A 26,462-nucleotide genomic window follows, 5' to 3' on the forward strand; every position below is an offset into this window, starting at 1 on the left:
TACGGATTTCAAACTTGTGGTACTGCTTAATAATTTTTGTTCTATTAGCTTTTTGATAATTTTTCGGCAAAAAATCGTTTATATGCATAATCTACGCATCATTATTGAACTCATAAGTTAAAAATTTGACACAAATTGACCAGAGAGAGAGCATAGGAAAATTTCAGAAAATGACTCCGCTCCTTCCTCATGCTAGGTTCAAGAAATTAAAGAAAAAATTATTCTTGAGGAAAATATTTTTTAAAAGATTTAAATCAAATTGAAAATGTTATTCTCCATACCACTCCCTAAATATATAGAAAAGTGTCAGATTTTTTTTTAGATGAATAAGAATTTGTAGTTAATTGAACTGATAAAAGGAGTATAAATAAATTAGGCAAAATAGCCTCTGGGTCACTTAAACTTATATCCATTTATCAATCCGATAAAATGAACTTATAAGTTTGACTGACTAACACAATCATATTCTTAACCTATTATTGTTTGACATGTGTAATTTGTAGGCCTCAATCTCTTTTTAATAATTTATTTAAAAAATTAAAACCTTTTCCTTTCTTTTCTTCTTCTTCACCAGTACCAGCACTACATGTTTCATCCATCAATGAACACAGCACACCACCCTCATCCACTCTAAAATCCCCAAATCAATAATGAACATCATCCTTCGTACTCTAAAACTCCCAATTGAATAAAAAAGTAAAAAGGACACAAACAAAATCAGTAAAATCTAAAAACTCCAGACGAATCAGTAAAAAGATAAAATCTTTTATTATCTTCTCCAAAATTATCTTTGAAAATTCCCAACATCCTCCAATTCTAATTCTACTTCTTCCTTTTACGTTTTCTAAACAGAAATTTTAGAGAGAGATTCAAAATCTCTGAAAATTTCAATTGAAATTTTGTTCTTTAATTTCTTTTAACCAGCATTTTCCTCTTTGAATTGTGGTCATGTCAGATTTGTTAAAAAGTAGTTGGGGGGGAGGGGAGGGAGGAGAATGAAGAAAGAGGAGAATGGAGGGCATGGGGCGGTGAGAGTTTTCAGCTTTTGTAATTTCTTTTTTGTTTTTCCTTTTTATTTGCTTTCTTTTCTGATTTTAACATTTTTATAATTAAAACTGTTATATTCATGCGCCTCTGTATCGTGATTTGCACGTATTTGGGCCACATCATTTAAATCGTTTGTAAATATTTAAATGAGAAACTTATAAATTTATTTATCGGACTAACAAATTGGTATAAATTTAAGTGGTCCAGAGACTATTTTGTCAATAAATTATAAGTGTGCTGAGTTAGTGAAGTAAAAGAAAGCTAGCAATTTTAATAAATATAATCGACTAAAATGACAGAACTAGAGAGAAAATAAAATTTTGTCTGAATTGAGGTATAGTATGGTTATTTTACACCTATGCTCTTAACGGCGGAGTTTGACTGACATCTGGACTAAAAATTTGGGGGAAAACGATTTTCGCCTATAGAACAGAAAAGGGAGAAAAACTCACCCAGACCCATCTTTTCACTCAAAAGAGCTAAGTCAGTAAAAATGTCTGCTCTTCGACATGCAGCTTTCAGGGGCTGCAGGTTTTTGCTTGAGGCAGCAAAAGCCACAACCCGATCTCCCAAAGCAGCATCTTCTTCTGCTTCCAAGAATAAGGCTGCTGCTACAACCTCGAAATCGTCGACATCAGCAGGGAAGCAGGGTCGTTCTCCTTCGGCTCGACCCACTGGTCTTCTTAAGGTAACCCCTGTTTCGCCGACACTTCATAGCTTTCTTGGAGTTTCTGAGACTTCTCGCGGCGATGCTGTCAAGAAAATCTGGGATTACATCAAACTCCACAATCTTCAGGTACCCTTTTCTCTCTAGATATACTATTTGAGTATATTTACTCTTCGAATAATTCTAGAATTTATATGGTGATGTTTGTCTAGACATATATTTTAGGAAAAGAAAGTTTTTTTTTACACATGGGTGAAATATATATATAGTACTACTAGTATAATTTTTCAAAAGTATCAGTGGTGTTCAACATGCTATGTCAATTCCTGTAAGACAAGCTGTTAAGTTTACTGAGAAGGTTAAGATTAAAGAGTTTCCAGACGTAGTAAAGTGTCTATCTTTTCGGAGCAGAAGAAGTGTCATATTAAATAGAAATGAAATGTACTAGTGTTACTCCCTCGGGGTATTGCAGTAATAATATTGCTGGTGTTGGAGCTAAAAGGTTGTTGTTTGGCCTCAAGAATGCTCCATTTGATATTACATTTTGGCACTCTTTTAGTTCCTCTAAGGATTTCAAATCTGTTGAATTTTGTGCTTTCTCCAATATGAAATGTGTGCATGGTGAGCCTCTAGGTTCATGATATCCTAACCTATTTGAACTTGAAGCATGAAAATACCTTTGGTTGTGCCCAGAAGGCAGTTTATTTCCCTTGGTAGCACTTAGGCATTGGAATAGTCTGAAGTAATATGACTTGCAAAGCAAGGTTGAGCAGCTACTGTCATCACCGATAGAAATAACACTATAGCTGTGTATATGCTGGTGAATGTATAACAATATTAAGCAGGGGCGAATTCGTAAGGGAGATTATGGGGCACGTGAACCCATGGTCTTTCCGCAAAATTAAATATTTTATGTACATATTTTAAAAAATTTGATATAGTATTAACTTTGGCAACCATGCTCCAAGAAGGCTGAATGATGCACTTGGTTAAAGGTTGAGTTATTTACCAATAGGAATAGAGATCAATTTCCACTTAATATATTTTTCCTCTGATGTTAAGACATGAAAACTCCAGGTCTCAGCTTCCGGTCATAAATTAGTTCAAGCCATGCTAGGACGAAGAAGAAACAAACAGGTCTAAAGAACAAAATAGATACTGAGTTGTGTCAAGTCTCCCATTGTTTTTTGTTAACTGGCTCAGAACATTTTTTGTCAGCCTTTCCCGGCCCATTATGAGAAATTCATTATCTACGGACTCATTGTTCTTTATTGCTGTTGATCTCATTATCTCCTGTCAACACTCGTTGAGAATCATTTTTTATAGACTTCACCTGGTTTAAATCTTCTTCTCTATCAATCGTGCTAGTTTAAACATTTCTTTATCCCCTTCTCGTGTTCCTAGCTTTTGATACATGGCATCTAGGGCTTCCCCTCCAGCTTTACTAATAGCCTTCTTAGCTTCGCTCATAGCTCTCTTATACTCTTAACTTGTTTTCTGTAATGAGAGTGGTCAAATAGGACTACTCTTTTTCTTTTCTTTGATAAGTGAATGGGAGATAAAGTCGCTACCTAGCAAATGCTTTAGATGACTCCATCCAAACCAGTCACAGAACTAATATTGAAAATTTGCATCTTTTGCCTCCAGATATCTATTCTATTGCTATGTGCATAATAAAGGGAAATGATGCTCAGAGTTCTCCAGAGGTTAATTGCTGATTGCTTTTCCCCATTGGAATAATATTTCTTCCGTCTTTATTCGACAAATAGCAAAGCATTTATTGCTTTTAGAGCTGTAGTACACATAGTACACAGACTCTTAGTATCATCTCTTGAAAATTCTCAATTTTCCTCTGCCTGCAGGACCCCATGAATAAGAGGGAAATCAATTGCGATCACAAGCTCAAAACAATATTTGGAGGGAAGGACAAAGTGGGGTTTCTAGAGATTTCCAAGTTGCTGTCTGCTCATTTCGTGAAGCCTAACTGAAGTAGTCGTCAAATCATCCATGCTCGACTCTTGATATTGTACATAAACTACTTTGCCTTCTTGACATTAAACTCTGATTTGCAATTTGTGTGCTTAGTTTTCTAGATGGACATCTTGTAAAAAGTAAAGTAGGAAGAAGCAGAAAGACTATTGGCTCTTTAACAATGTATGTTCATTTCTTACTTCAGTGAAATGTAATGAATGCTTTTCCTGTATTGTCCATTGCATACACAAGTGACAGTTAATGAAACATGATAACAAAGAATTTCAACAGCTCATAGAAAGTTATGACTTTCGTCAATCTCACTGCTGATTAAGATTGGAAAGCATAATAACAAGCAATCAAGCATAGGGGTAATTCATAACAGCCTTGAGGAAGATCTCATTAATTGGCTCACAATGTGATTACGAACAATGTTCTCCATTTGCCACAAATAATGCATTTGTCACAAATAATAGGGTAAATTTGCTTTATATTTACCATGAACTATACAGTCAGACAAGCAGGTGTCGGATCCATTGTTCGACAACAGCAGGAGAACCATACCATGGTCTAGTAGCATCATCAGAGCCAACAGGGGAATGGTAAACTCCATCCAGAGTGATATTAAGTGCACCTTTTAGATGAGCTGAGACTTCTGGCACAACTCCATCACCCCAGACATCTGCCTGGCCGCAAACCTGACAAATTATCAGATTGTTAGATTACTTAAATAACAGATATGTGCTCATGTGCTACTGAAACTAAATGATAGGAGTATATAGATTGGTAATTTGAGCAATATCAAACTCAAGGGCGCCTGTGGTATAAACCTGCTTGTAGCCTTGACCAACAAACCGTGCACGGAAAGTGGAAGCTGTTTCTGGATTTGTGTTGCTTACTGCAGCAACCTCTGACGTTGGCTGGTCAACACTAGCTTCCACTTCAGAACTGTATGTTGAACTTGAACCAAGGAAACGAGACCCTTGAATATACCTACACAAGTGAAATCCATTAAGTTTTTCTCAATAAGGCGTTAGGTTAAGAAATGATTCCTAATCACAATAGAGGCAAAAAATGTTAGGTGATTTCTTCTCATCTGCCTAAGCTTTGGTACCAGGTACTCGGTGGAATAGCCGAGGTACACGCAAACTAACCCGGACACCATCATTATAATAATTGCTTAGATAGACATCATCCATGTTATTTATCTCAATATTTTCTCCAATAGACAGCAAAAAGTTTAGATAGTGTTAGCTTATTTTGAATTATATACGACCTTGTTAATTTGATCTTCCGGGCAGTCTGTATGTCAATAAACAGATCAAGCAGGAAGCGATCCTCAAGCAAGTTAGTACTCATTCCCACGGTAAAGTGTTTGGTGTTTCATTCTTAAATGCATGCACAACTATTGGCATAATGTCATATTGCTTCATCTGCTGCTTATTGTAGTGTGCTGCCACTTTTTGCAAATCATATAGACTCAATCGACTCCTTCAACAGGCTATCCTATGGCATCAGAAAGAAAGACTGGAAAGTTCTATCAGCATTTTGATAGGAGCTTCCATAATTTTTCCAGTAACCACTTCTGTTATTATAGTTTTGCCATGTGAAAACGGTCTCTATGCTTGCTGGTTGCAATTAAACCACGATATGTCACATGTTATTAGGTTTTGAAGCATTAAAATTTATGCAGTAAATATACCCTCCCAAATAGGGTGGTTGAAAATTAAAGGAAACCTTTCCCAAATTAATTAAGCTAACAAAGATGGGGTCTAAAGATAGCTTACTATTGCAAAGCTCAATTGTAATGAGAGAAGAAACTCAAATACATCCTTTTTTGGATAACTAGAAACTTTAACATCATTAATACTGCCATATTTATATTGCAACTAAAGCAGACAGTTAAGTTTCTTCAACAATCCCCTTCACTATCATTGAACATTAAAAGAACTAAATGAAATGAATGTGTCATTGCAGTGAAAACATCATTGATCATTCACAAGAAGCACTAGAAATCAAGCACATGAACAGAACAACAAAATTTGATATTACCTCCCTGCTATACATACATATCTAAGTTGTGGAGAATAGACAGCTTTTGCACAATGCTCTTCAACGTAATACAAGAGGCCTCTTGTTTGATCAATTACTCCTGGCAAACCTTTAGGTGGTGGCCTAATGAAACCAAATAATATCAGTGTTAGGCTTATGCAGAACAAGCTCCCTAAGATATTCCATCTATTAAATCTAGTAGTAATAGCTGCATAGATACACCAGGTGACTATATTATAAATGAATAAATTTATACATACAGGTGGGGGGTTCCTAGCGTCAGTAACAAGGAAACATCTGAGAAGCCAAATTCCTGCAAATAGACACGTGCGAGCCATCCTCCAGCTGAATGCCCAATCAAAGTTAAACTTCCACTCCCACCTACAACAAATGTGGCCGGATTATGGGACTGCAACATGCCCTGTTAAGTAAAGAGGACTGTGTAGGTCAATCAAGGTTTAACGCTCATATTTATAGAATCTGTAAAAGAAAACACCAACAACTATTTTAGCTATAAGAAGTGCATAGAAAGCTGGAGTTTTAATCCTAGGAAAATGAAGTAGAGAAAAACAAGGACGTGGCAATAAGGTTAACCAAAATCAAGTATTTTCTTGGGGAGAAGTATGTTTGGACTTGTGGCTACCTTGAATTTGCAGATAGGATAGAGAATAGTGGCCTTATGTTCAATGTCAGAATGCGCAAATTTGGTCTAAGTCAGTGATCAAGTAGGAGAATATTTCCGTCTAAACAAACGGGAATGCCAGAATACATATCATGTTTGTATTAAGAGATGTACTATATACTACATAAATGAAATAACAAGACCATAACCAGTCTACAAGAAAGTTTAAGTTAATGATTATTAATTGCAGTTGCAGATGCAGCATATAGAAAGAGACAGTAAAATGACTTATCGTGACCATATCCACATGTTATTAGATTGAGTGAAATGTGTAGCCTAACAAGCTGGCCAAATTTAAGTAAACGAAAAATTTAAGATTAATAATAGAGAAAGCGAATTAAATGAAGAACCTTGAGCCAATTCTTTTGCTTCACTGACGGCTTCATCAATTCTTTTGAGGTACCTGGCCAAATTTTCTCCTTAATGTATAAGAGAATATGGCTTGATAGCTGCTAAGCATAAAATTTTGTAAGGATTATTACCAATCAAGCACTGGCCGAGGACGAAGAGTGCCACGCCAATAATTTGAGTCCAATAAACCAGCAGCATTCCTCAGCCAATCAATTCTTGAAACTTTTGCTATTGCTGTTGGTACTCCATAGCCTTTCAGTATAAGAGCCAACTTCTCATAGTCATTTGTATTGTTCCCTAACCCCTGAAGAAGATAACAAATGATATACCCAATTATCAGTTACCGCAAAAGGTATCTCCTCACCCATGGCTCAAGTCTGAATAATACTCTGCAACCAGTCCCTCCCCAGGGGCGAAGCTACACTTTGATAAGGGACCACCCTTCGTAAGAAAATTATACTGCATATATATGTAAAATATTAGGTTTTAAACGCATATAACATATATTGAACACCCTTTGTCGGTTTGAAGACCATGAGAAAATTCCTGGCTCGCCAGTGCTCCTCACATTAAAGGAATAAAAAGAATCCCAGAAGGCTGATATAGAACAAATTCAACATAGTAACAAATAGATAGTCAATATAATTGATTAGATTTACACAGAGGGTGTTTGCCTAAGCTTATAAGCTGGTTAAACTGCCTTATAAGCACTTTTTAGCTTATCTACGCGTTTGGTAAAATTAAAAGTCCTTATAAGTTAAGTGCTTATAAGCCAAAAATAAGCCAAAAGCCATAAGTTGGTCTTCATCTGCTTATTGTTTATTTCAGGACTTTTATCCAAACATGTAACTGCTTATTTTTTAAATCAGCTTCAGCACTTAAGCACTTAAAAGTGCTTTTCAGCACCTAATGTTTATCGGCTAGTCTAAATCAGCTAAGCCAAACGGGCTCTTACACAGTTAAAGACCAAGCTTTTACTCAAAATTTGGAGTTGCTGTAACTTTGGAACTCAATTTTCCAAGAAACTGGGATAATAGCAACAACATTGGATTCCTAGGGAGGAAATAAAATATAGAGACAAAAAGGGTGAGAATGGGAATGAAGAAAAGAATGCAAACCGGAAGAATAACAGCAGGGCGAATGGTGGAAGAAGTGGTTGTTGTTGGCAAGTCAGTAGCTTGAGAAATAGCAGAGCAGCGTTTTGGAGTAGCATTAATGAATGTGTAAGGTGAAATGGAAGGTGACCATGTTACAGCCATAGCCATCTTCCCCCATTTGGCTTCTTCAGCCCACAAACGTTTTAACCGCTTTATTTGTGGTCCTCATTTTCCCACGGTTGTTTCTTGCTTCAAACTTGATAGGCCTGTGAGTCTGTTATATTATACATACTACTACTTCAATTATAGTATATCTGAGTTTAACTTATGTGCACACACAAGATGACCCCATCAAATTAAACTCACACGCAACAACATAGAGTAATTGTGTATTGTCAGCCTAATTGTCTAATTTAGACAATAAAGTAAATGATGTAACTTTTTTTATATATTACTAATGTATAATGTTGGATTATATATCGCAGCTGAACCAATCACAATATCTTATTCACGTGTGAATTAAACAATTAGCATATACGAATGTTGTAGGGTTACCTCTTGAAACTTGAACAAAGCAAATCGATATCCTTCTCCAGTTTCAGAATTGCAAGACCTCAGCAACCTTCCACGGTCTTATATATAACTACGTTTTTTAGGTTAAAACCCTTTTCCAAAACCTGTTACGTTTTCTTCTTCCACTAAGGAAATATTTCCTTTTATTTCCTATTATTTAGGCACAGTAGGGACCACAGAATTTAATTAACAAGACTTACTATTATGGAATTAATTTCGAAATTTTGAAATTAATTTCTACCATAATAAATTACGAATTATTCTACTAAAAATTCGTAATTGCACTCCTTAGTTCAATTTCAAAATTCTTCCATAAAACCTTATTTAACTCCCCATGTTAAGATTCAAATACTAACCAATCAAATTAAATTACTGACAATTTAATTTATTGATTACTTCCTTTAGACTTTCACTTAACTTATTTCATATGTCGGATACAAAATTCACCGGCCGGGTTTACACATGAAAACTTATAAGCTTTCATAAAGGAGTATGATCAATCTCAAAAAACCGAGACATGGATTCTATCAACTAATTATTACTTCGCCAATGTATATCATCATTGTCCAACTTACCAGGCTTATTCACCCACGAAAGAATCTCGCCTTTTAATAAATCAAAATAATAAATGATATACACAACTAATAATAATTATATCAAGATTAAGAGTATAAGTACATTGAATGGACTAGAGAAATTATTTTATTAAGTCAATATAAAATATCTATCTCTACTTGATCCGTTCAATACATACAAAATGTACTAGCACAATAAGTTGGAATTAAACCATTTCCATAATCAAGATAAATTATATTTAATCTTGTGCTACAACCATTCCGATGGCTTGTCCAATTCCATCATTAGATTGTGAACATAAACTTTATGACTTATAAGAACCGATGATTTAATCTTCCGTGTATAAGCTAAACTCTATACACTAAATCTAGACTATATAAGTAGCAGACACACAAATAAATACATGATCTATTTAAAATAAAACTTTATTGAATTGAATAAACAAATAAACAATTGTTCCATAAAAAATACTACAACAATACGCATGGTTTATAGCATATCCTAACATATAAAACATCATGAACTCTAAAGTGTGTAAGTTAAATTCAAAATAAAGAAACCAAAGTTTGACGTTAACTATTCGAGAAAATGACGAAAGATGGTCCCTTATGTTTTTCAAAATAGACTCTTAAATATTCTTTGAGTAATTTTGGTCTTTTAAATTTGGCAAAAGTATATATTCTTTTCTCCTTTAAATATTTAACAACTCTTTCCGTTAGATTTAATAAAGGAGATTTTGAAAAAAAAAGATTAATGTGAACTCACAATTGAAAGTAGGGGTGGACATCGGTCGGTTCGGTTCGGTTATGAATATTATCGGTTTAGCATACCGATTATCGATTTACAAATTTGATAAACCGATAACCGAATCGATAAGATATCGGTTATCGGGTATCGATTAATCGGTTATCGGTTTACCCGATAAGATAACTAAATCTAGAGTTAAGCAAAAAAGAAAAGACAACTCACCGGAGTTAAGCAAAAAAGAGAAGAATTCACATATAGCATACTAAAGACTTATGCTAGGAGTAACTAGTAAGGTCTATGAAGAATGAAGATGAAGCAACTGAAAAGTGGGGTTGAGAAAGAATAGGAGATAATGAACTGAAGCCCTAGCATTTGTATATACTTAAGGATAAAGTCATAATTTTATTAATTGTTATTGGGTTATCGGTTAACCCATTAACAAAATTGGCAAACCGAAGCCCGAACCGATAACCCAATAGTAAAAAAATTCTAAACCGTTATTGAACCGTTAACCCAATAACTCGATACCGATAACCCAATAAAAAATTAACGGTTCGGGTTATCGGTTTTACCCGATATATGCCCAGCCCTAATTGAAAGTGTAGTTTTTGTAGTGTTTGCTATTTTTTGTCTATTTCTTTTTTTATGTCTGGTGTAGTTGTTAAGTGCACTTTCTGCTATTTTTGGTCCATTTTCAATGTTTTATGTAGTTTTTGGTGTTACAAATTTTGGGATTTGACAGAATTTTTTCAATTTTCTGGGTAATTTTTTAACAGTCCCATTAAATATAACATTAGACATAACCAAAAGAGCTCACTTTTCTCAAACTTAAAGGACTAAAACTGCTGAAAATATATTTAAGGTAGTTTTTTGAATCTACTCCAAACATAAGGGACTCTTTTGTCATTTTCTCTTATTTTCCGGGAAGAATAGAGAACCCAAACCCACTTTATACCCGACCCATTAGTCTGTGGAGCGGCAGCAAGTTTCTCTCAGTATTCTCATGTTTAGGCGGTACCCAAATTCTCAACTTTCGTCGTGTTTTTCTGTCTTCATTGATTCTTCATTTTTTTTCTATTCAAAAGGGTGTTGTTTTTTGGCTTTTTACATCATCTTTTAATCAGTAATGGCGACGTTGGTACGATCAGTTGCTCGTAGTTTGAGGAGAAAGAACTTGTCCTCAATGTATTGCCCCGCCTCCACATTGCACTCCCACGCCACCAGTTTTGGTCAGTTTTATCCTTATTCTCTTGCATAAAGAATTCAATCTTTTTGTTCAATTTTCATTTACTATTGTTTATCTACTGTTAATGATGATGATTTGGGTTGAGCTAAATGAAAGGAATGATGATTCATATCGCCGACCCCAACTTGTTTGGGGCTGAGGCGTAGTTGTTGTTGTTTTATTGTTTATTTTTCTGTATGCATATTTACATCTTGTATAATTTTGTGGTTGTATGTGGGTGCATTATAAGGATTATTCTTTTTTCAAATGAATGTTACTGCACAACTTGCTTATGCTTTCATCTAACTATGGAACGAAGATCCATATGATTTAGTTTTGGTGGGTTTTTATTGAGAAGGCGACTTTTTAGCCATAATGGTTCTTGAACTTAGAAGAAGAGAACTTTTTTGAATGTATTGTTTTTGAGCATAGACAAAGCTTTCTCTTTTCTTTGATTTTTCTAATTCAACCTTTTGGGGTGGGAAACATGAGTTTTTGCAGCTTTCTTCTGTTTGAGTTAGCCATTTGTTGAAGTTGATGACTAATATCTTTGGTAAATCACTTACATTTCACTATTGGGAAGCACATGTAAATGGTAAAAAAATATTTAGCTGATTCTTGCATTAGGAAGTTGGATGACCAAAATTTGGAAATTTTTAAACCATTATTAGCGAATAGATCGTCAAACTTTTCAAGACACAAGGCAGAAATACAAGATGAAATTAAAAGAAATAGGAACGGGAGAAGGTTAACCTCCTTACTGCTGCCCCTTAAGGAGATGTTGCTAAACAGAGTGATTGATGACTGTGAGGAAGGTGGGCTGTTCTCCTCCCTGTTTCCCTACTAAAGGTGAAAGGGTTATAAGCTAATGGGGTTATGTTGCATAAACAAATTTCCCAATCTTTCCATTGGTTGGTTGAAACAATCCCATGTCGACATTACTTTGTTTGAGATTTATATTTGTGTTTATGGTACAATTAGGAATCTCAAGGTTTGCGTTCCAGGTTTTAAGGAAGTACCAGAAGAAGAAAAGAGCAAGATGGTTGGGAATGTCTTTACCAGTGTTGCTTCAAACTATGATCTCATGAATGATCTAATGAGTTGTGGACTGCATCGTTTGTGGAAGGACAGGTTAGATCCCCACCCCAAAGAGAGGAAAAGTATCAGATTTGAAATGGAAACATTTCCTGATTATATCTTTGTTTCCTTTATTCTTTGTTTCTTGCCAGATTGGTTTCGAAGTTGAATCCATTTCCGGGAATGAAGCATCTTGATGTGGCTGGTGGAACAGGTGATGCTTTTGGTGTTGAACATTGATATGTGCTATGTGATTATGTAAAACTTGGATTAAAAAGAATGAAAGCACCATTGATTAGTGAGACTAGTGAACAAAAATGCTTTTAGCGGATCAGGAGAGGGTAGAAGTAAAAAAGTTTGTCTTTGAAAATTTTCTATTTTAATTTCAAATGGAAGAGCATTGCAAAAAGACCTGCATTTTATCTGCACCTTCTTCAGCTAACTATCTAGCTAGAATTTCTTGTCTTTATGGAAGTAAAGAACAGAATTATAAAGTTTGAACCCTGGAGCTGTCTATCCATTTTTTCCGTTATTTCAACCTGAATTAAGTACATGGTCCGATATTTCTATAAGTCTTTCTTTTATGTATTTTTTAAAAATCTTTTTCCATCTATGTCCCTTGAGATCCGTGTAGACTTAGCAAAAGATAAGGCATAGTGAAGGAAAAAGATCTATATAAGCGAGACCTATTAGTTGAGATATGTTTTAGTTATGTTAGGACTTTTACTTTACGTCTTATGCTTTTCTAGGAGTTGTTTAGCCTTTCGGAGATTTATATGTTAGTAGAAATATAAAGAACTTTTATTATTATTATTATTATTATTATTATTATTATTATTATTGTTATTATTATTATTATTATTATTATTATTCTGTATAGTACTGGCATGAGATGAATTTGTATGAAGTAATATGGTCAGTGAGAATTCATATAGCCAACCCCAGCTTGTTTGGGATTGAGGCTTAGTTGTTGTTGTCGTTGTTGTTTTATGTCTATGTTGTCTCTAATATTCTTTTTTCCTGTGGGTGGGTGGGTGGGTGGGGGGATGGATTAAGGGGAGGGAGAGATAAGTCTTAATAAGCAATCAAAGGCGATCCATGTATTTGGAACTTTGTTGTCGATGACTGAACTTGTGATTGGCTGAATTACATTCGTTTGCATTAGCAGTGAATTACGTAAATACCCACTGGCATGCTCAATTATTTGGGTTGGTTTTAGCTTGGATGTTTAGGTGATGGGATTTAGCATTTTATGGTTCATTCTTCCGTATGGTCTTATCCCTATTGTCTTGGACGCAGCATATAAATTTCGTTGCCTGTTAAAGTTTTTCACTCAAGTGGATAGGCAGAAATACATACATAATTTATCACTACACGAAGAGAACATACTGAATTACATTCGTTTGCATTAGCAGTGAATTACGTAAATACCCACTGGCATGCTCAATTATTTGGGTTGGTCTTGGACGCAGCATATAAATTTTGTTGCCTGTTTTTCTTTCAGTATGTTCTCTTCGTGTAGTGATAAATTATGTATGTATTTCTGCCTATCCGCTTAAGTGAAAAACTTTCCTATTTTACAGGGGATGTTGCTTTCAGGATCCTTGAAAATATAAAAAATGTCAAACGCAGAGCTATGCAAGATGCTCTTGATGATGACCTGATTGAAGATACTAGAATTTATGTATGTGACATCAATGCAAACATGTTGGGAGTTGGTAAGAAGAGGGCTGAAGAGAGAGGTAAATCCCTTTATTTTTGCTCCGTCTTTTTTGCACTCCATGGATGGTTGGATGTCAATTTGGGGTTTCTAGTAGAGAAAGTTTAAGTGAATTCTATTGTTAGACCTCATTTTTATCATTTTTTCTAACATATGCAGGTTTTGGACGGGAGAAGTCTCTCGTTTGGGTGGAGGGAGATGCAGAAGCCTTGAGCTTCGAAGACAACTCAATGGATGGTTACACGATTGCTTTTGGTATTCGGAATGTTACACACATAGAGAAAGTTATTGCAGAAGCATATAGGTAATTTCACTGAGATATTTATTTCTTGTATGTGGTTGAAAGGATTTAGATAGGGATAACTTGGTTGATTTGTAGGATCAAATGAGTGTTCATGATTTTTTGATATTTATCATTATGAGTTTGGAATGTTTATCTGGATTATCTTCTCTTCTTCTTTCTTCTTAAAAGTGTATAGAACGGGCTGGCCCCCCGGGCTTAGTTCAAGTGGCAAAGGTTGAGGACGTGTGACTTAGGTCTATGGTTCGAGCCTTGAGCCATGCGAACTAAGCCTGGTATTTAAGTGGAGAAGGATAGAGAGGCGGGCCTATTATCCCCGAGTTTCGAAGGATGCGGTTGGTCCTAAGGGTTGGTCCAGACAAAAATCTCTTTCATAAAAAAAGTGTATAGAACGGAATGTCATTCAGGATTCATAGAGTCGATGCTAATCTTGTTAAGCTTGTAGCATAGTTCACTGGTTGCGTGATCGTATTTTATTATGTGCTTGTGAAAGATGCTAGCTACTTCCAAATGATCTAACATAGTACCACTAACTCCCGCTTTGACAATATGGAGGGAAAGAAATGAGGGCTTTTGAAGGGGGTGAAGAAATCTTCTATATAAATTAATGGAACCTTTTTTTGGGTTAATTGTTGAGCACCCATGAGGTTCTGGTTAGCATAGATGATTGGGTGTGATTTGCAGGGACTCATATTTGTGTCTAGATTGTCCATTTTTTTTTGCCACTTGTACACGAGATTTCTTTCCCCATGTCAACTAGTAGTAATAAAACTATTACTTCATCAAAAAAATGGATCTAACAACTCTTTCAACCTCTATTAGTCACATTGCGATCTCCAATTGGTGATTGCATTACGCGTCTAGATTGATTTGGATTTTCACTAAGATTTTTGTCCCTTTTATCTTACTAATTCATGATGCCGGAGGAGATTTCCGTTGGCTCCTTTTGTTCGAAAAGCTAAAGTTCTATTTGAAGATTTAGATGTCAGAGTGTTAAATGAGTTTAGTTATTAAATGCCCACCTTAGACAAATATCACGGGTGTGTTGCATCTAACACATACAAAGAGTTGTTCTTTTATTCATGTCACAAGTTCATCAATGCATCTTCTTTGCTTCTCTTATTTTTCGTACATGTTATCAGAACTTTCTACCATTTTGGTAGGCTTATGCAACCTTCACCTTCCGGCGTACGGCCTTATGCTGCTTGTGCAACCAAAGTTTCGTCTGCTTTCTTTCTTTCCAATGACCGCTTGGGTGGCAAGCATCTCTTTCCTTCAACCATTCTTGTGGTACCATGTCTCTTCCGAGAATCGCTACAAAGGCATTGTGCCTCTTTGCAGTGACCCATTTTGGCGGCACTGAGGCAACCGCTTTGATGGTCCATGCATCTTTCTGGAAATTGCTCTGGTGTCATGGTGATTCTTTTTGGAGATCGTTCCAGTAGTGTTGTTCTTTCTGATGACCTATCTAATGGTGCGGCGCCTCTTTGCTAGCAGCCCCTCGGCTCTTTCTGGCGACACTCCAGTGGCACTGTATTTCTTTCATGTAATTATTCTATTGGCACCATTCTTTTTGGTGACCACTCCGCAGTGCACCCTTTCCATCCATCGTTCTGGCAATAATTTTTACGGAGAGATTCCAGTGGCTGGAGATTTTTCGGCGTCTTTCCATCAACATTTTCTGGTGATGTTTACTTTTTATTTCTCAAAATAAACAAGTGCTAGTTGGTTTTTCCACTTCGAGTTTGTGGGAGCATGTTATAATGTTAGACAATTGAATTCTTAAGTTAGATCGTTTCTCTCTAATTGGACAAATATCATGGTGTATTGTGCCTCACACATCTTAAATTCTTAGATTGTTCCACATGGGATAACGGGGGTATATTGTGTCTAACACTTATAAATAGGCGTGCCTTGAAAAGAACTGGAATAAACCAAATTCTGAAAGAGTCAGATCAGGTTAAAAAATATTCTAAATGTTGTCTCCTCCAGCTTATATCAGTTCATGGTGGTATAAAAGATGGAGACAGTATGTTTCCCCTAACTTAGAAGTTAATATAGGGGCTTTAATAAAGTTCAGCTTTCAAGTCTAGTAATTTTTCCCCTTTTGCGTTGGAGCTCACAGGACCTTGATAGGTACAGTAATTTGTATTGTTGCTATATGGTAGTCGTTTTTTTTAAATTCCACTTTGGTCCCCCTTTGTTGGAGGCTTGGAGCTATTGCTCCGTTGGCTGTTTGATGACTCGAACCCACGACTCTGGGGTTGTAGGTGGGGGGTGCTGACCATCTGACCAACCCCCTCTTGTCATGTGGTAGTCGTTGTTGTTGATATGCTCTTTGATAATTTGAGATACCATCTAGTGTTAGAGCAAGTCTCAAGGAGCTAAATTTTTCCTTTTTACCATCTCTTAGAGTACGGATGCATAGGATTTGAAATGTTAACCCATGTGAGTGCTTGGTTTATATGGTTGGTTGCGATCAAAATACCTTTTTCCTTGTCTCAAGAACCCATCAGGTGGCTAATATGCTAAACTTGATGGTTTTGATTATTTGCAGGGTGCTTAAAAGGGGAGGAAGGTTTCTTTGCCTTGAACTAAGCCACGTCGAAATCCCAGTTTATAAGGACTTGTAAGTTTTTTCTTGTCATAGCTTGGATGGCATATATTTCTTCAGTTATTTATTATGACCATGCAATTGTACAGCACATCAATAAGAGGTCCATGAGTATTTTTAACCTACTCAATTAAATCTCAACTTTTATCCCCTTTTCGCCTTCTTTGTTTGGATAAGTAGTGGCTGTGCTCCAAAGATTATCACTTTTAATGGTGTCGTCCAAGACAACTTAGTGGGATTTTTTGTTTGCGAAATTGTTCGCCAAATATAAACAAAGTACGGGGGAATTAGGGAAAATAAAATAAAATGTTTCCCTCAGGCCTATTTTGAAGTTTATATAGATATATACTCTGAATTGCTTTTTAATGGCTGCTTCATGTACAAGAACCTCAGCAGCGTGGAACCTCCTGTTGGAACTTGGACAATCAATATATTCTCTTGCTCAACTGAAACTGAAGCCTTCATATTCGCTGCTTGTGATATTTCATTTTGAAGTCGAAATATCTATTCCTTGCTCATTAGATCAATATTTAGACAATATTAGCAACAGTTCTTATCTCTGTCATTTGATGAAAAATCAAGTTGTGCATTGGCAAAGAACATTGTTTGTACCATGCAAGCTTACTTCCGTAGTATGCTGGTTTTCCTACATTCCTTGGGCTTGGTGCATTGAAATTTGAGATTGTGAGTTCGTTATGTATGATAGCATTTGTACGAGTTTTTTCTGCAGGTTTCAAATTTGCATGCCCTTTATTTTCTTCAGGTATGATGCCTACTCATTCTCAGTCATCCCAGCAGTTGGTGAGCTAGTGACAGGTGACCGAGAGTCTTACCAGTACTTGGTTGAGAGCATCCGCCGATTCCCTCGACAGGTATTACGTGTGGAAATTTCTTTCATTTGTTGCAACATCAGATAATTTGTTGACAGTAATTGCACCCTGGTGAATCCCGGCTATGTCTGGCCACTACCTGGGAATTGCCATATCTCTCGCCGGTTTGAGATGCCTATCTTGTGCTTGTTAGTGTACTTTATCTTCCCAGTACAGTGAAACTGTAATTCTTGTGATCATTGACGGATGTCTTTCCTTAAAAAGTTATTTTTCTTAAAAGATGCTCGGCTATGAAGTGAAAAGACGTGTTCAGCACTTCCACCTATCAAATTGCAGGTGGAAAAATAAAGTGGACAGAAAGAAAGGAAAATAGACCGTCTTTAATTTTGGTAATGCCTAAGAAGGTCTCAGACAAAAATGAAGTGAACTCCAAAAATTTGAATCAGAACACAAGTTTGAGGCCTCCTTGGGCATTACCAAAATTTTATTAAAGATGGTTTATTTTTCCTTAAATTCTGTCCTCTTTTGGACACAGAAAGTAAATGAAACGTTTTGCTCATAACCTTACCCCTCCCTTTTCTCCTTTCCTTGTCCTTCCTCAAACCCAATCCAACAGCTAAAAACCAATGCAAAACTCTAACTACATTTACATATTGTAACCGAATTCATCCACTCCTGTGAGAGCAATGTTAGGAACATTACCAGAGATTCACCTACAATCTGTGCAAGTGCTTCAGCGTTTTCACTACCTTTTGCTTTTAATTGTATGCAGGAGGTGTTTGCCAAAATGATTGCGGAAGCTGGATTTCAAAAGGTAGAATACGAGAACCTTGTTGGTGGAGTTGTGGCAATTCATTCGGGGTTCAAGTTTGAGAGTCGTTCTCAAATTTAACGTGGGACTGGTTTTGGCCTTCATGGTACCTGGAAGATATCACGAAAAAATAGTTTAAGATTCGCGATTTGATAGGTCCTTAGCCAAATAGATGCAAATGGACGAAGATGGAATTCAGTGTGTTCTAATATGTTTCTGGGATGGATATGCTTTTGGGAGCAGCATGGCCTTTCTGGTGAACTGTTTCAAAGAATATAGTATAGCTTACAACAATATTACGTAATTTAGAAGTTTGTGACTTCATAGGAGTAATTTTCTTCTGCTTGAAACTAGCTTCATCAAGTAGATCTGAAGCTCAGTTTGAATAAGTTGGCTATTAAAGTCAACAATGCATGGTGTTGTAGCTTGATTACTTAAACATCAACACAATTTGTAGTTTAATTTACAATGAAGATTGAAGAATATGCTATGGAGTTGCTTCCTCGTAAACTATATACTGGCAGCTTTTGTATTGTATAGTATAGTATTGTTACTTTAGATACAATATTTGTTTTGATTATTATTTAAATTTTATTGTATTGTCTCGTTAAATTTGTCGTCACGTAACGACGAAAAATGCCACTTTATGTAAGGACTCATTTGGTGTGGTTGCATTGTTACCTTATTTTTGTTTCTATCTTCCCTCCCCTTCCTTATTATTAAATAGTTCTATTTTATTATTTACCATATATTTTTTTATATAATAATTCTACCTCGTATCTTTTTTTTTTTTTTGTAATTTTGCAAGTTTCTTTTTTATATTGTTGGTGGCTTGGTGCATGAAATCATGAAACGATGACAAACAATATAATTTATTCAAATATTGTATACATTAAAGGGGAGTCTTGGTGTAATTGGTAAAGTTGTTATGTAACCAGGAGATGACGGGTTTGAACTGTGGAAACAGACTCTTGTAAAAATGAAGGTAAGGCTTCATATAATAAACCCTTGTGATTCTAGTACATATAACAACTATCCAAACAATGTGGTATAATAGTGTGAGGCGCGTTCATCGCTACAAGGTAGGCAAACCGTCGATCTTAATTTGACAACAGTTCATGGCTACACATAGCAAATTTGATGTAATGCCAATTCAAATAGTCAATTGTGATCGATTGAGTTGCTTTGTGCACAAAATCTATTTCTCTCTCTCTCTCTCAATCTTTTAATTCACACCGGATGTTCCGTTATCTACATTTTTCTCCCTTATTATCCCTCCTTACATTTGAGCATTTCGTGGCCATGGCTTACTACTACTTATACTCCACCATACCCAAGAAACCTCTAACCTCATTCTTCATTTCCTCTCCCCATATCATCTTCAAATACTCTCTTCACAAATTCGTTCCTTCTACAACTCCATCACTTTTTCCCTCTCGCCACCGTTCCAAGTATTGCACATGGGTGTCAGCTGTTTCATGTTCTGTAGCTGAGACAGATGAACAACACCATATCGCAAGTAATGGACTTGTACACAAAGAATATGCTGACCTTAATCTCTCTGACTTATTTTGTGAGGTTTGACAAATTTAAAGACTTCAACCTTTTTTTTTGCCTAAACTTAGCTGTTATCTTATTTATTTTCAGATTTAAGTTATACACACTGGCAATGTAAATATTCTTTGGGATACCAGTTTAGTTAGTACCATTATTACCATGTTACCAGTTGATCCTTAATCGAAATTTACTTGTAAATGGTAATTTCATTATGACTCACCCCTGATTGTGTATATATGTTTTATTCCACCCAGGTGCATAAAACTTAAAAACCTTTTTTTGCCTAAAGTTAGGTCAAACTGAGCTGTTGTCCTTATTTTTCTAATATTCCTGTGACTTAAGTATTGCCAGAAGTTGGTCAAGTTGAGCTATTGACGAAGTCATTTATTTGGATTAAATCTTATAACTTTAATGACGATGAAGGCAAAATTGATGGATTGATAAAATTGTGTCTATTATGAGATTTTCTTGCAATATATGTGTGCATTTTTATACTCACATTCATCATATGATGTAATAGGATATTGGCAATCTTCGAATAAGGCCGCATGTCAACCCTCTGCGACGTGCTCTCATGGTACGCATTATGGCTCTTTGTATATGTGAAGCTTCTCTCTTCCTATTGAGTCCCGTGGACCCCAGCTATAATTTGTGAAACTTACTTTAGACTACAAGAAATCAGGATGGAATAGAACATAAATTTTCTACTTAAATGGTTCTTTTTTGTTTTGTTGTATTAATTTATCATGAGAAGATTCCTGCAGAAGTACCGAACTGGAAGGAGGTGTTCAGGGATGCAACATTGCCTCTGATGGTGGATATTGGGAGTGGTAGGAACCTGCTTGCTCTTTGATTTCTTCACCATTCTATTGTTACTTATGGTTTATTCATTATAAATTTCGTGTTTTCCATATAAGATCTAGTAGTTTATTATTGTCCAATAGCTATCTGTAACAAACTTGCTTCCAATTGCATGAAGATGGTTGGTTATACAAATAGAATAGCAATTTATGCCTATGCCATATTGTGTCGTTAGGTCTGAGTAGGAGTGGCAAACGGGCGGGTCGGATATGATTCGGGTCAAAAACGGATAAATCATCCGACCCGACCCATATTTAATACGGATAAAAAACGAGTTGACCAGCGGATAATATGGGTAACCATATTATCCATAACTTCTTGCATATGATCACTTTTGGGAGAATTCCTACTCTCCCTAACTTGAAGAACCCCCAATTTGTGGCTTTACAAATGTAAAAGTTAGACCCATTGATTATTCATTAGTTACCCATTGGTTATCCATTTTCTAAATGGATAATATGGTTCTTATCCATATTTGACCTATTTTTAAAAAGTTCATTATCCAACCCATTTTTAGTGGATAATATGGGTGGTTAACTGTTTTCTTTTAACCATTTTGCCACTATCAGGTCTGAGGTATTATCAAATAGTATAACAACGGTATAAAACTTTGCATTATTTATTATGCATTTTGTTATGTTCTTAGCTAATGTGAGTGTAAGCACAACAATGAAGCATTAATCCCAACTGGCTGATATCGATTATCTGGATCCTTTTCTTGCACTTTATTATGTTCCTAGCTAAATGTGCAATGACTCAAAAATTTTATGCTTATTGAGACAGACTCCAATCTTCTACTACCTTCAATACATGTCGCACCTACATACTGGTTTATTTCGTGGTCTGTGTACCATTTGAAGCGACCTTCATGAAATCCTCTATGTGTTCTGTTTGCAGCCCTCTGTCAGATGTATTCATAATTTGTCCAATCTCATATGACTGCACGTTTTTCTATCACCCACATCTCTGTTACACTCATCTTGTGGATATCCATTACTGAACATTCACTCCCATATAATATTGTGTGTGTCTCAAAATATATCTCGCATGTTTCCAATTTTTTCTCTTCCCTTCATCCTTTAGATTCCATTGTCCTATGATCTTGTAATTTCATAGATCTAAGAAAAACATATTCCAGGTAGTGGGAGATTTCTTATGTGGCTAGCTAAAAGAAATTCTTCATCCAAGAATTTTCTGGGATTGGAAATTCGGCCTAAGGTATGTCGACAATAAGCTTGCCCTGTTCAAAATGCTTTCATTCAGTTTATATAGTGGTAATTGTTCTCTCTTGGCTTCTGAAAATGTGATACTGTGGTACTCATGGTTGAGACTATCTTTTCCTTGTGCAGTTGGTCACACGGGCTGAGTACTGGGTAAATGAGCTGGGTCTGAAAAATGTGTAAGGCTTGAAAAAATCCTGATACACCACTTAAGAACTGTTTATTGAAAACCTGTTAATGGATATCCAAATGCAGACATTTCATATCTACCAACGCCATGGTTTCCTTCCAACGACTTGTATCTACATATCCTGGACCACTGATGCTAGTTTCAATCTTGGTGAGTTCCCTTTTTATGCTGGAAGTATGCAGAAATGTTTTTGATGGGCCAATGACCTTCTTGTTCACTTAAAGCTGAATGGTTAGTTGCTCATGTCTGCAGTGTCCAGACCCTCACTTCAAGAAAAAACATCATAAAAGAAGAGTGGTGCAGAAGCCTTTGGTTGAATCCATTGTGAATAATTTAGCACACGGTGGACAGGTACGTGCTTGGAGTTTATAGAGTGTAAATTAGTTGATCATTATTCTGTGTGCGTAGATTTCTCTTGCTATACTTGGTTGATGCTTGTCGCTGTGCATTGTTCAGTTTGCCAACTTCTATTTGGCTTTGTAGCACCTGGGCGTGGTGTATCATTAGTTGGTGTCATAGTGTTTTGAACTTTTCAAGTAATTCAAAACTGACTTGTATGGTATAACTATTTCGACAATAACACCATTTGCTGATCATCTTAAGGAAAAAGAAATTTATGATCTAGGATGTCTTAAAATGTAATGAGAACTATTTTGCATCTTTTACTGAGCATAGGTAACATATGATGACTCTGTTTTCACTACAGTTGCATCTGATTGATGATCTCACTTTCATATATTTGTAGTCTTGCTCTCAGCTAACAACTCTAATGGATGCTTGATCCTAGTAACTTTTAACTAGCACATTAGGTAACCCCCCCCCCCCCAACCACCACCACACACACACACAAAAAAAAAAAAAAAAAAAAACACAAAAGATGAGCTCTCATGTGTGCAGCAGCTGTGTGCTTACATAGTTGTGCCTGCAGTGCCTCACTCCATTTCAGCAAAAACGGTTTTAAGTAATTGTTCAAGGTGTACCATTACCCACAAATCTCCTGTGTAGTGCTCTCTGAAGTCGCTTTGACAGATGATTGTGTTATGTTGAGACAATCAAAAAATGTTGACATACTAAAATACAAAATGTTACTGTTATGTTGAAGAGTTACCCTTTCTGGTTGTGAAACAGGGGTCACCATGATCAAATAATAATAATTTGAAGCTAACTGCTATAGTGCTTGAAGGTGATATCATTTATCTTGGTGCTAGTGGAAGGCAAAGATTTTGCTGAAAAGAAAATATTGCTGCAAATGGAGTGGTTTACGAAGTCCATAGTCCAAGGAGAGAGATAACGATAGATGGCACACAACATATTAATTTCCTAAGAACATGGGAATGATGTTCTCATGTGAGGAATTAAAAGCTAGTTTTATTAAGAAAGCTATGTCCATTCTTGGCATGGCTTATATATCAATGTTAGTCCAGTTAAAGTTGAAGCATCATGGTATCACCTATTGCACAACCACACATACGCTTGTTCCCATTGGTGCCAGGGACAGGAGAGGAGAGTGAAGGGATATGCGGCCATATGTACTTGTCCATGGTTGTGCAAAGTAGATGATCGAGAACTTGTATCCAAATGTTAGCTCCAACTGTCTCATATCCCTTTAGGCTTTGACCCCTTTTCCAAACTTGTGATTATTTTGCTTGATGTCACCAATAATTCATGATGTCAATTCTTGGTGGTTTCAGTGGAAAAGCATAATACAATGTTTTTAACAGGTCGTTATCTACTCTATATATGGATAAAAGGGTTTACTATTACCTAACCTTGATGTTATGCCCTAAAACCACTAAATTTTGGCTACGTCCCGTTCAATGTGAGTGCAGTGATGGTAAAGCCAGCAAATTGTCTGATAATTATAATATCTAGGTTGCCTTTTTTTTTGGTCTGAATAAATCTAGCTTCAAATTCCTTACAAATCTATTCCATAAACGTACTGCGCTTTCTTTTCATCTTATTTTATGTTTGTAAGAACAAAAAGCATGAAAATGAGCATGCTCTTATGATATCTGCTAAGCATCACATGCATAATCTTTTTTGTTGCATTATACCCTGAGCTTTCTAGTTGATGGTTGGCAGATCTTTATACAATCTGATGTGCTTGACGTGGCAGTTGACATGAGGAATTATTTTGATGACGTGTCTAATAAACTTGTGCATATAGATAGTGTTGATCCAAGTTTACCTTGTGATGGTGATGGATGGGTATTGAACAACCCAATGGGGATAAGGACTGAGAGGGAGATCCATGCAGAATTTGAAGGTTGCAAAATATACAGAAGGGTTTACCAAAAAGTTCAACATTAATTTTCTGGTCATAACTTGCTGTTTGAGAGTATTATGGATCACACAGTTTTGTTCTTAGTCTTCTCCAGACATTAAAGTTTGTAAGATCTTTGAAGTGTCCTTCAACACATCTATTTTTGTTGTGGCTGTGGTTGCTTGATGGCATAGTGAGGCCACTTCAAAAGGAAGGCATATAACTTAACATCTCATATGAGCACTAGCTCTCTTTATTTCTTTTTTTTTTCAGTCTGTGTTTGCACCATGAAATGTATTGTTTTTAGTTGGTATTAGAAGTGTTTTGGCTAACTGGGAAAAGATACTGGTCAAGTTGTGAAAGTGAGGAATAAGGGCAGACAGGTCAATTCCCTGACATTTTGAAAGGAAAGAAAATGATGGTTTCAAGGAAGGAGATTTTAAGACTGCCATCTTGTGGCAAAGAGCCTGTTCGATGGCATCTGCGCCCGAAGCCAAAATGCTTTCAATTAAAAACTATAGACATGTCTAGAATTACATTCGTATTCATTTCTGGTTTTGGTTAGAGAATATTGTGTTTGTGATGATTCGAGAAAGAGGCGGGATAGTGGTATCTTTCTTTTGACATGCTTTGGGAGCTTTATTTGTCAGCTTTGTGCGTTTATGACCAACAAGCTTAAGGGCATCCTAAACCGAACCCATGGGGCGTCACAGTGTTGGCCTATGGCTCTGAAAAGCCAAAATTGCTATATTTTGCATCAGATTCTGTAATGGAATAAAAGGGAATTGAGATGTATTCGTCCTTCCAATTAATCCTCAACTTTTTCCCTTTTCCTCTTCAGAATATGCTAAGGTCAATTATCACCCTTTGTTAAAATTGTGCAACTTTCTAATGAAAGTATGCCACTTTTATTTATGCTTAAATTTTCTAATTTGTTCCTTAGCTTTAAATTATACATAATTTGTTCGTTGAAAGTTAGATCTCGAGCAAAATTTTGGGATAAATTGTTGTACAAATGTATACATACATATGCGTGTTTTTTTGGTACTTGGTTCATTCGTCTTGAGAAAGTTCAAGTTTACTTATTCGAGTTGGAAATTCTTTGTCGTGTAAAATGGTAAGCTTGACTTTTCTTTATAGGTTCAAGAGAAAGGAAATAGCTCCTTGCCTAAATCCTAATGGGGCTTTTACAGACGTGTTGTTATTGGTGATAATAACTTCTCGTAATTTACTGACTATTATTCTTAAAATTTACTTTTCGTCGCTTTTTTACGCTGACATAATAGAAAAAGAGAGCGCCGAGAATCCAAACGTACCTATCACACATTGAAAGATTGGAAGCCTTACTCCACTTCTCAACATAGGGTCCAAAAACAATACTACTATATTTTTAGTGCGTATAAGGGGAAATTCAGAAAAATGGCTCTTATATCATTAGCCGACTTTAGTATTTCACCTGAGTTGTTGACACACACATATACACACACCTTGGATTTGGTGAACTACTAACCGTCTGATGACTAACTAAAAGTTTGAACGGCAAATCATGTACCTAATAATCATGCTAAACAGTTTAATAAGTAACTTCTTTAAACGGCAAGATGCAGTACGCTTTGATATATAGCCATAATTTCTTTAGGGGTCGTTTAGTAGGAGATAATAAAAAATAATAATACAAGCATTAGCTTTGTGCATTACTAATCTCTTTTTTTGGTATAATTTTTTGACCTACGTTTAATTCATACTTGTATTAGTTATACATCATATTAGTATTATCCTATGCGTAACTAATGCATAGCAAACAATGGTATTAACAATGCAAGGATTTTTAATGGCAGAATACATAGACAGACACTTAAACTATCAAAGAAAGTTCACTTGAACACCTCAACTAAGTCATTTTCCACCGAAACACTTTTACTATACTTTTACTGCACCAGTTTAACACGTCCGACCTGAGCTTATAAAAAATTTTGACGCGCTTCCAGCATGGATAATCTAACCAATTAAAAATTGACACATAGATTATT

The 26,462-nt window shown here is 35.9% G+C and overlaps 4 protein-coding genes across 10 annotated transcripts; 3 read left to right on the forward strand and 1 right to left on the reverse strand.

The window, feature by feature from the left end:
- Positions 1 to 1,388: 1,388 nt before the first annotated feature.
- LOC104236861 (upstream activation factor subunit spp27-like) lies at positions 1,389 to 3,917 on the forward strand. Its single transcript, XM_009790881.2, has 2 exons — positions 1,389 to 1,843; positions 3,577 to 3,917. Exons 1-2 carry the CDS (start codon positions 1,541 to 1,543, stop codon positions 3,700 to 3,702), a joined length of 429 nt encoding a protein of 142 aa, XP_009789183.1. The 5' UTR covers positions 1,389 to 1,540; the 3' UTR covers positions 3,703 to 3,917.
- Positions 3,918 to 4,057: 140 nt separating this feature from the next.
- Positions 4,058 to 8,110, reverse strand: LOC104236862 (uncharacterized). The gene is made up of 7 exons (XM_009790882.2): positions 7,889 to 8,110; positions 6,902 to 7,074; positions 6,770 to 6,822; positions 5,998 to 6,118; positions 5,738 to 5,860; positions 4,516 to 4,678; positions 4,058 to 4,383 (listed from the first exon to the last, which is right to left on the reverse strand). The coding sequence occupies exons 1-7, from the start codon at positions 8,033 to 8,035 to the stop codon at positions 4,198 to 4,200; spliced, it is 966 nt and encodes a 321-aa protein (XP_009789184.1). The 5' UTR covers positions 8,036 to 8,110; the 3' UTR covers positions 4,058 to 4,197.
- Positions 8,111 to 10,687: 2,577 nt separating this feature from the next.
- LOC104236863 (2-methoxy-6-polyprenyl-1,4-benzoquinol methylase, mitochondrial) lies at positions 10,688 to 18,924 on the forward strand. 2 transcript variants are annotated; one of them, XM_009790884.2, is made up of 9 exons: positions 10,688 to 10,777; positions 10,888 to 10,992; positions 11,993 to 12,119; positions 12,218 to 12,279; positions 13,649 to 13,807; positions 13,945 to 14,089; positions 16,644 to 16,715; positions 17,464 to 17,572; positions 18,303 to 18,924. In XM_009790884.2, the coding sequence occupies exons 2-9, from the start codon at positions 10,890 to 10,892 to the stop codon at positions 18,420 to 18,422; spliced, it is 897 nt and encodes a 298-aa protein (XP_009789186.1). In that variant the 5' UTR covers positions 10,688 to 10,777; positions 10,888 to 10,889; the 3' UTR covers positions 18,423 to 18,924. The 2 variants fall into 2 exon arrangements, with proteins under 2 accessions (XP_009789186.1, XP_009789185.1); XM_009790883.2 differs by lacking the exon at positions 10,688 to 10,777 and having other exon boundaries at positions 10,780 to 10,992.
- A 568-nt stretch (positions 18,925 to 19,492) lies between these two features.
- LOC104236865 (uncharacterized) lies at positions 19,493 to 25,275 on the forward strand. Of its 6 annotated transcripts, none has more exons than XM_009790886.2 (8): positions 19,493 to 19,860; positions 20,419 to 20,475; positions 20,663 to 20,728; positions 21,898 to 21,977; positions 22,109 to 22,158; positions 22,235 to 22,319; positions 22,422 to 22,520; positions 24,252 to 25,275. In XM_009790886.2, the coding sequence occupies exons 1-8, from the start codon at positions 19,581 to 19,583 to the stop codon at positions 24,477 to 24,479; spliced, it is 945 nt and encodes a 314-aa protein (XP_009789188.1). In that variant the 5' UTR covers positions 19,493 to 19,580; the 3' UTR covers positions 24,480 to 25,275. The 6 variants fall into 6 exon arrangements, with proteins under 6 accessions (XP_009789188.1, XP_070020587.1, XP_009789187.1 ...); XM_070164486.1 differs by having other exon boundaries at positions 24,337 to 25,056; XM_009790885.2 differs by having other exon boundaries at positions 19,493 to 19,919; positions 20,653 to 20,728; positions 24,252 to 25,001.
- The last annotated feature ends 1,187 nt before the right edge of the window (positions 25,276 to 26,462 follow it).

This window comes from Nicotiana sylvestris, chromosome 1 (assembly GCF_000393655.2).
Source record: "Nicotiana sylvestris chromosome 1, ASM39365v2, whole genome shotgun sequence".
Lineage (NCBI taxonomy): Eukaryota > Viridiplantae > Streptophyta > Magnoliopsida > Solanales > Solanaceae > Nicotiana > Nicotiana sylvestris.

Bases quoted from the DNA above. Each gene is read 5' to 3' on its own strand.
- LOC104236861 (XM_009790881.2), top strand. From the start codon at position 1,541: ATGTCTGCTCTTCGACATGCAGCTTTCAGGGGCTGCAGGTTTTTGCTT. The intron at 1,844-3,576 runs GTACCCTTTTCT...CTCTGCCTGCAG, and splicing joins TCAAACTCCACAATCTTCAG to GACCCCATGAATAAGAGGGA.
- LOC104236862 (XM_009790882.2), bottom strand. From the start codon at position 8,035: ATGGCTATGGCTGTAACATGGTCACCTTCCATTTCACCTTACACATTC. The intron at 6,823-6,901 runs GTAATAATCCTT...AAATTTGGCCAG, and splicing joins CCTCGGCCAGTGCTTGATTG to GTACCTCAAAAGAATTGATG. The intron at 5,861-5,997 runs GTATGTATAAAT...TGGTTTCATTAG, and splicing joins ACGCTAGGAACCCCCCACCT to GCCACCACCTAAAGGTTTGC.
- LOC104236863 (XM_009790884.2), top strand. From the start codon at position 10,890: ATGGCGACGTTGGTACGATCAGTTGCTCGTAGTTTGAGGAGAAAGAAC. The intron at 10,993-11,992 runs GTCAGTTTTATC...TTTGCGTTCCAG, and splicing joins CTCCCACGCCACCAGTTTTG to GTTTTAAGGAAGTACCAGAA. The intron at 13,808-13,944 runs GTAAATCCCTTT...TAACATATGCAG, and splicing joins GAAGAGGGCTGAAGAGAGAG to GTTTTGGACGGGAGAAGTCT.
- LOC104236865 (XM_009790885.2), top strand. From the start codon at position 19,581: ATGTTCCGTTATCTACATTTTTCTCCCTTATTATCCCTCCTTACATTT. The intron at 20,729-21,897 runs GTAGGAACCTGC...AACATATTCCAG, and splicing joins GATGGTGGATATTGGGAGTG to GTAGTGGGAGATTTCTTATG. The intron at 22,320-22,421 runs GTGAGTTCCCTT...TCATGTCTGCAG, and splicing joins TGATGCTAGTTTCAATCTTG to TGTCCAGACCCTCACTTCAA.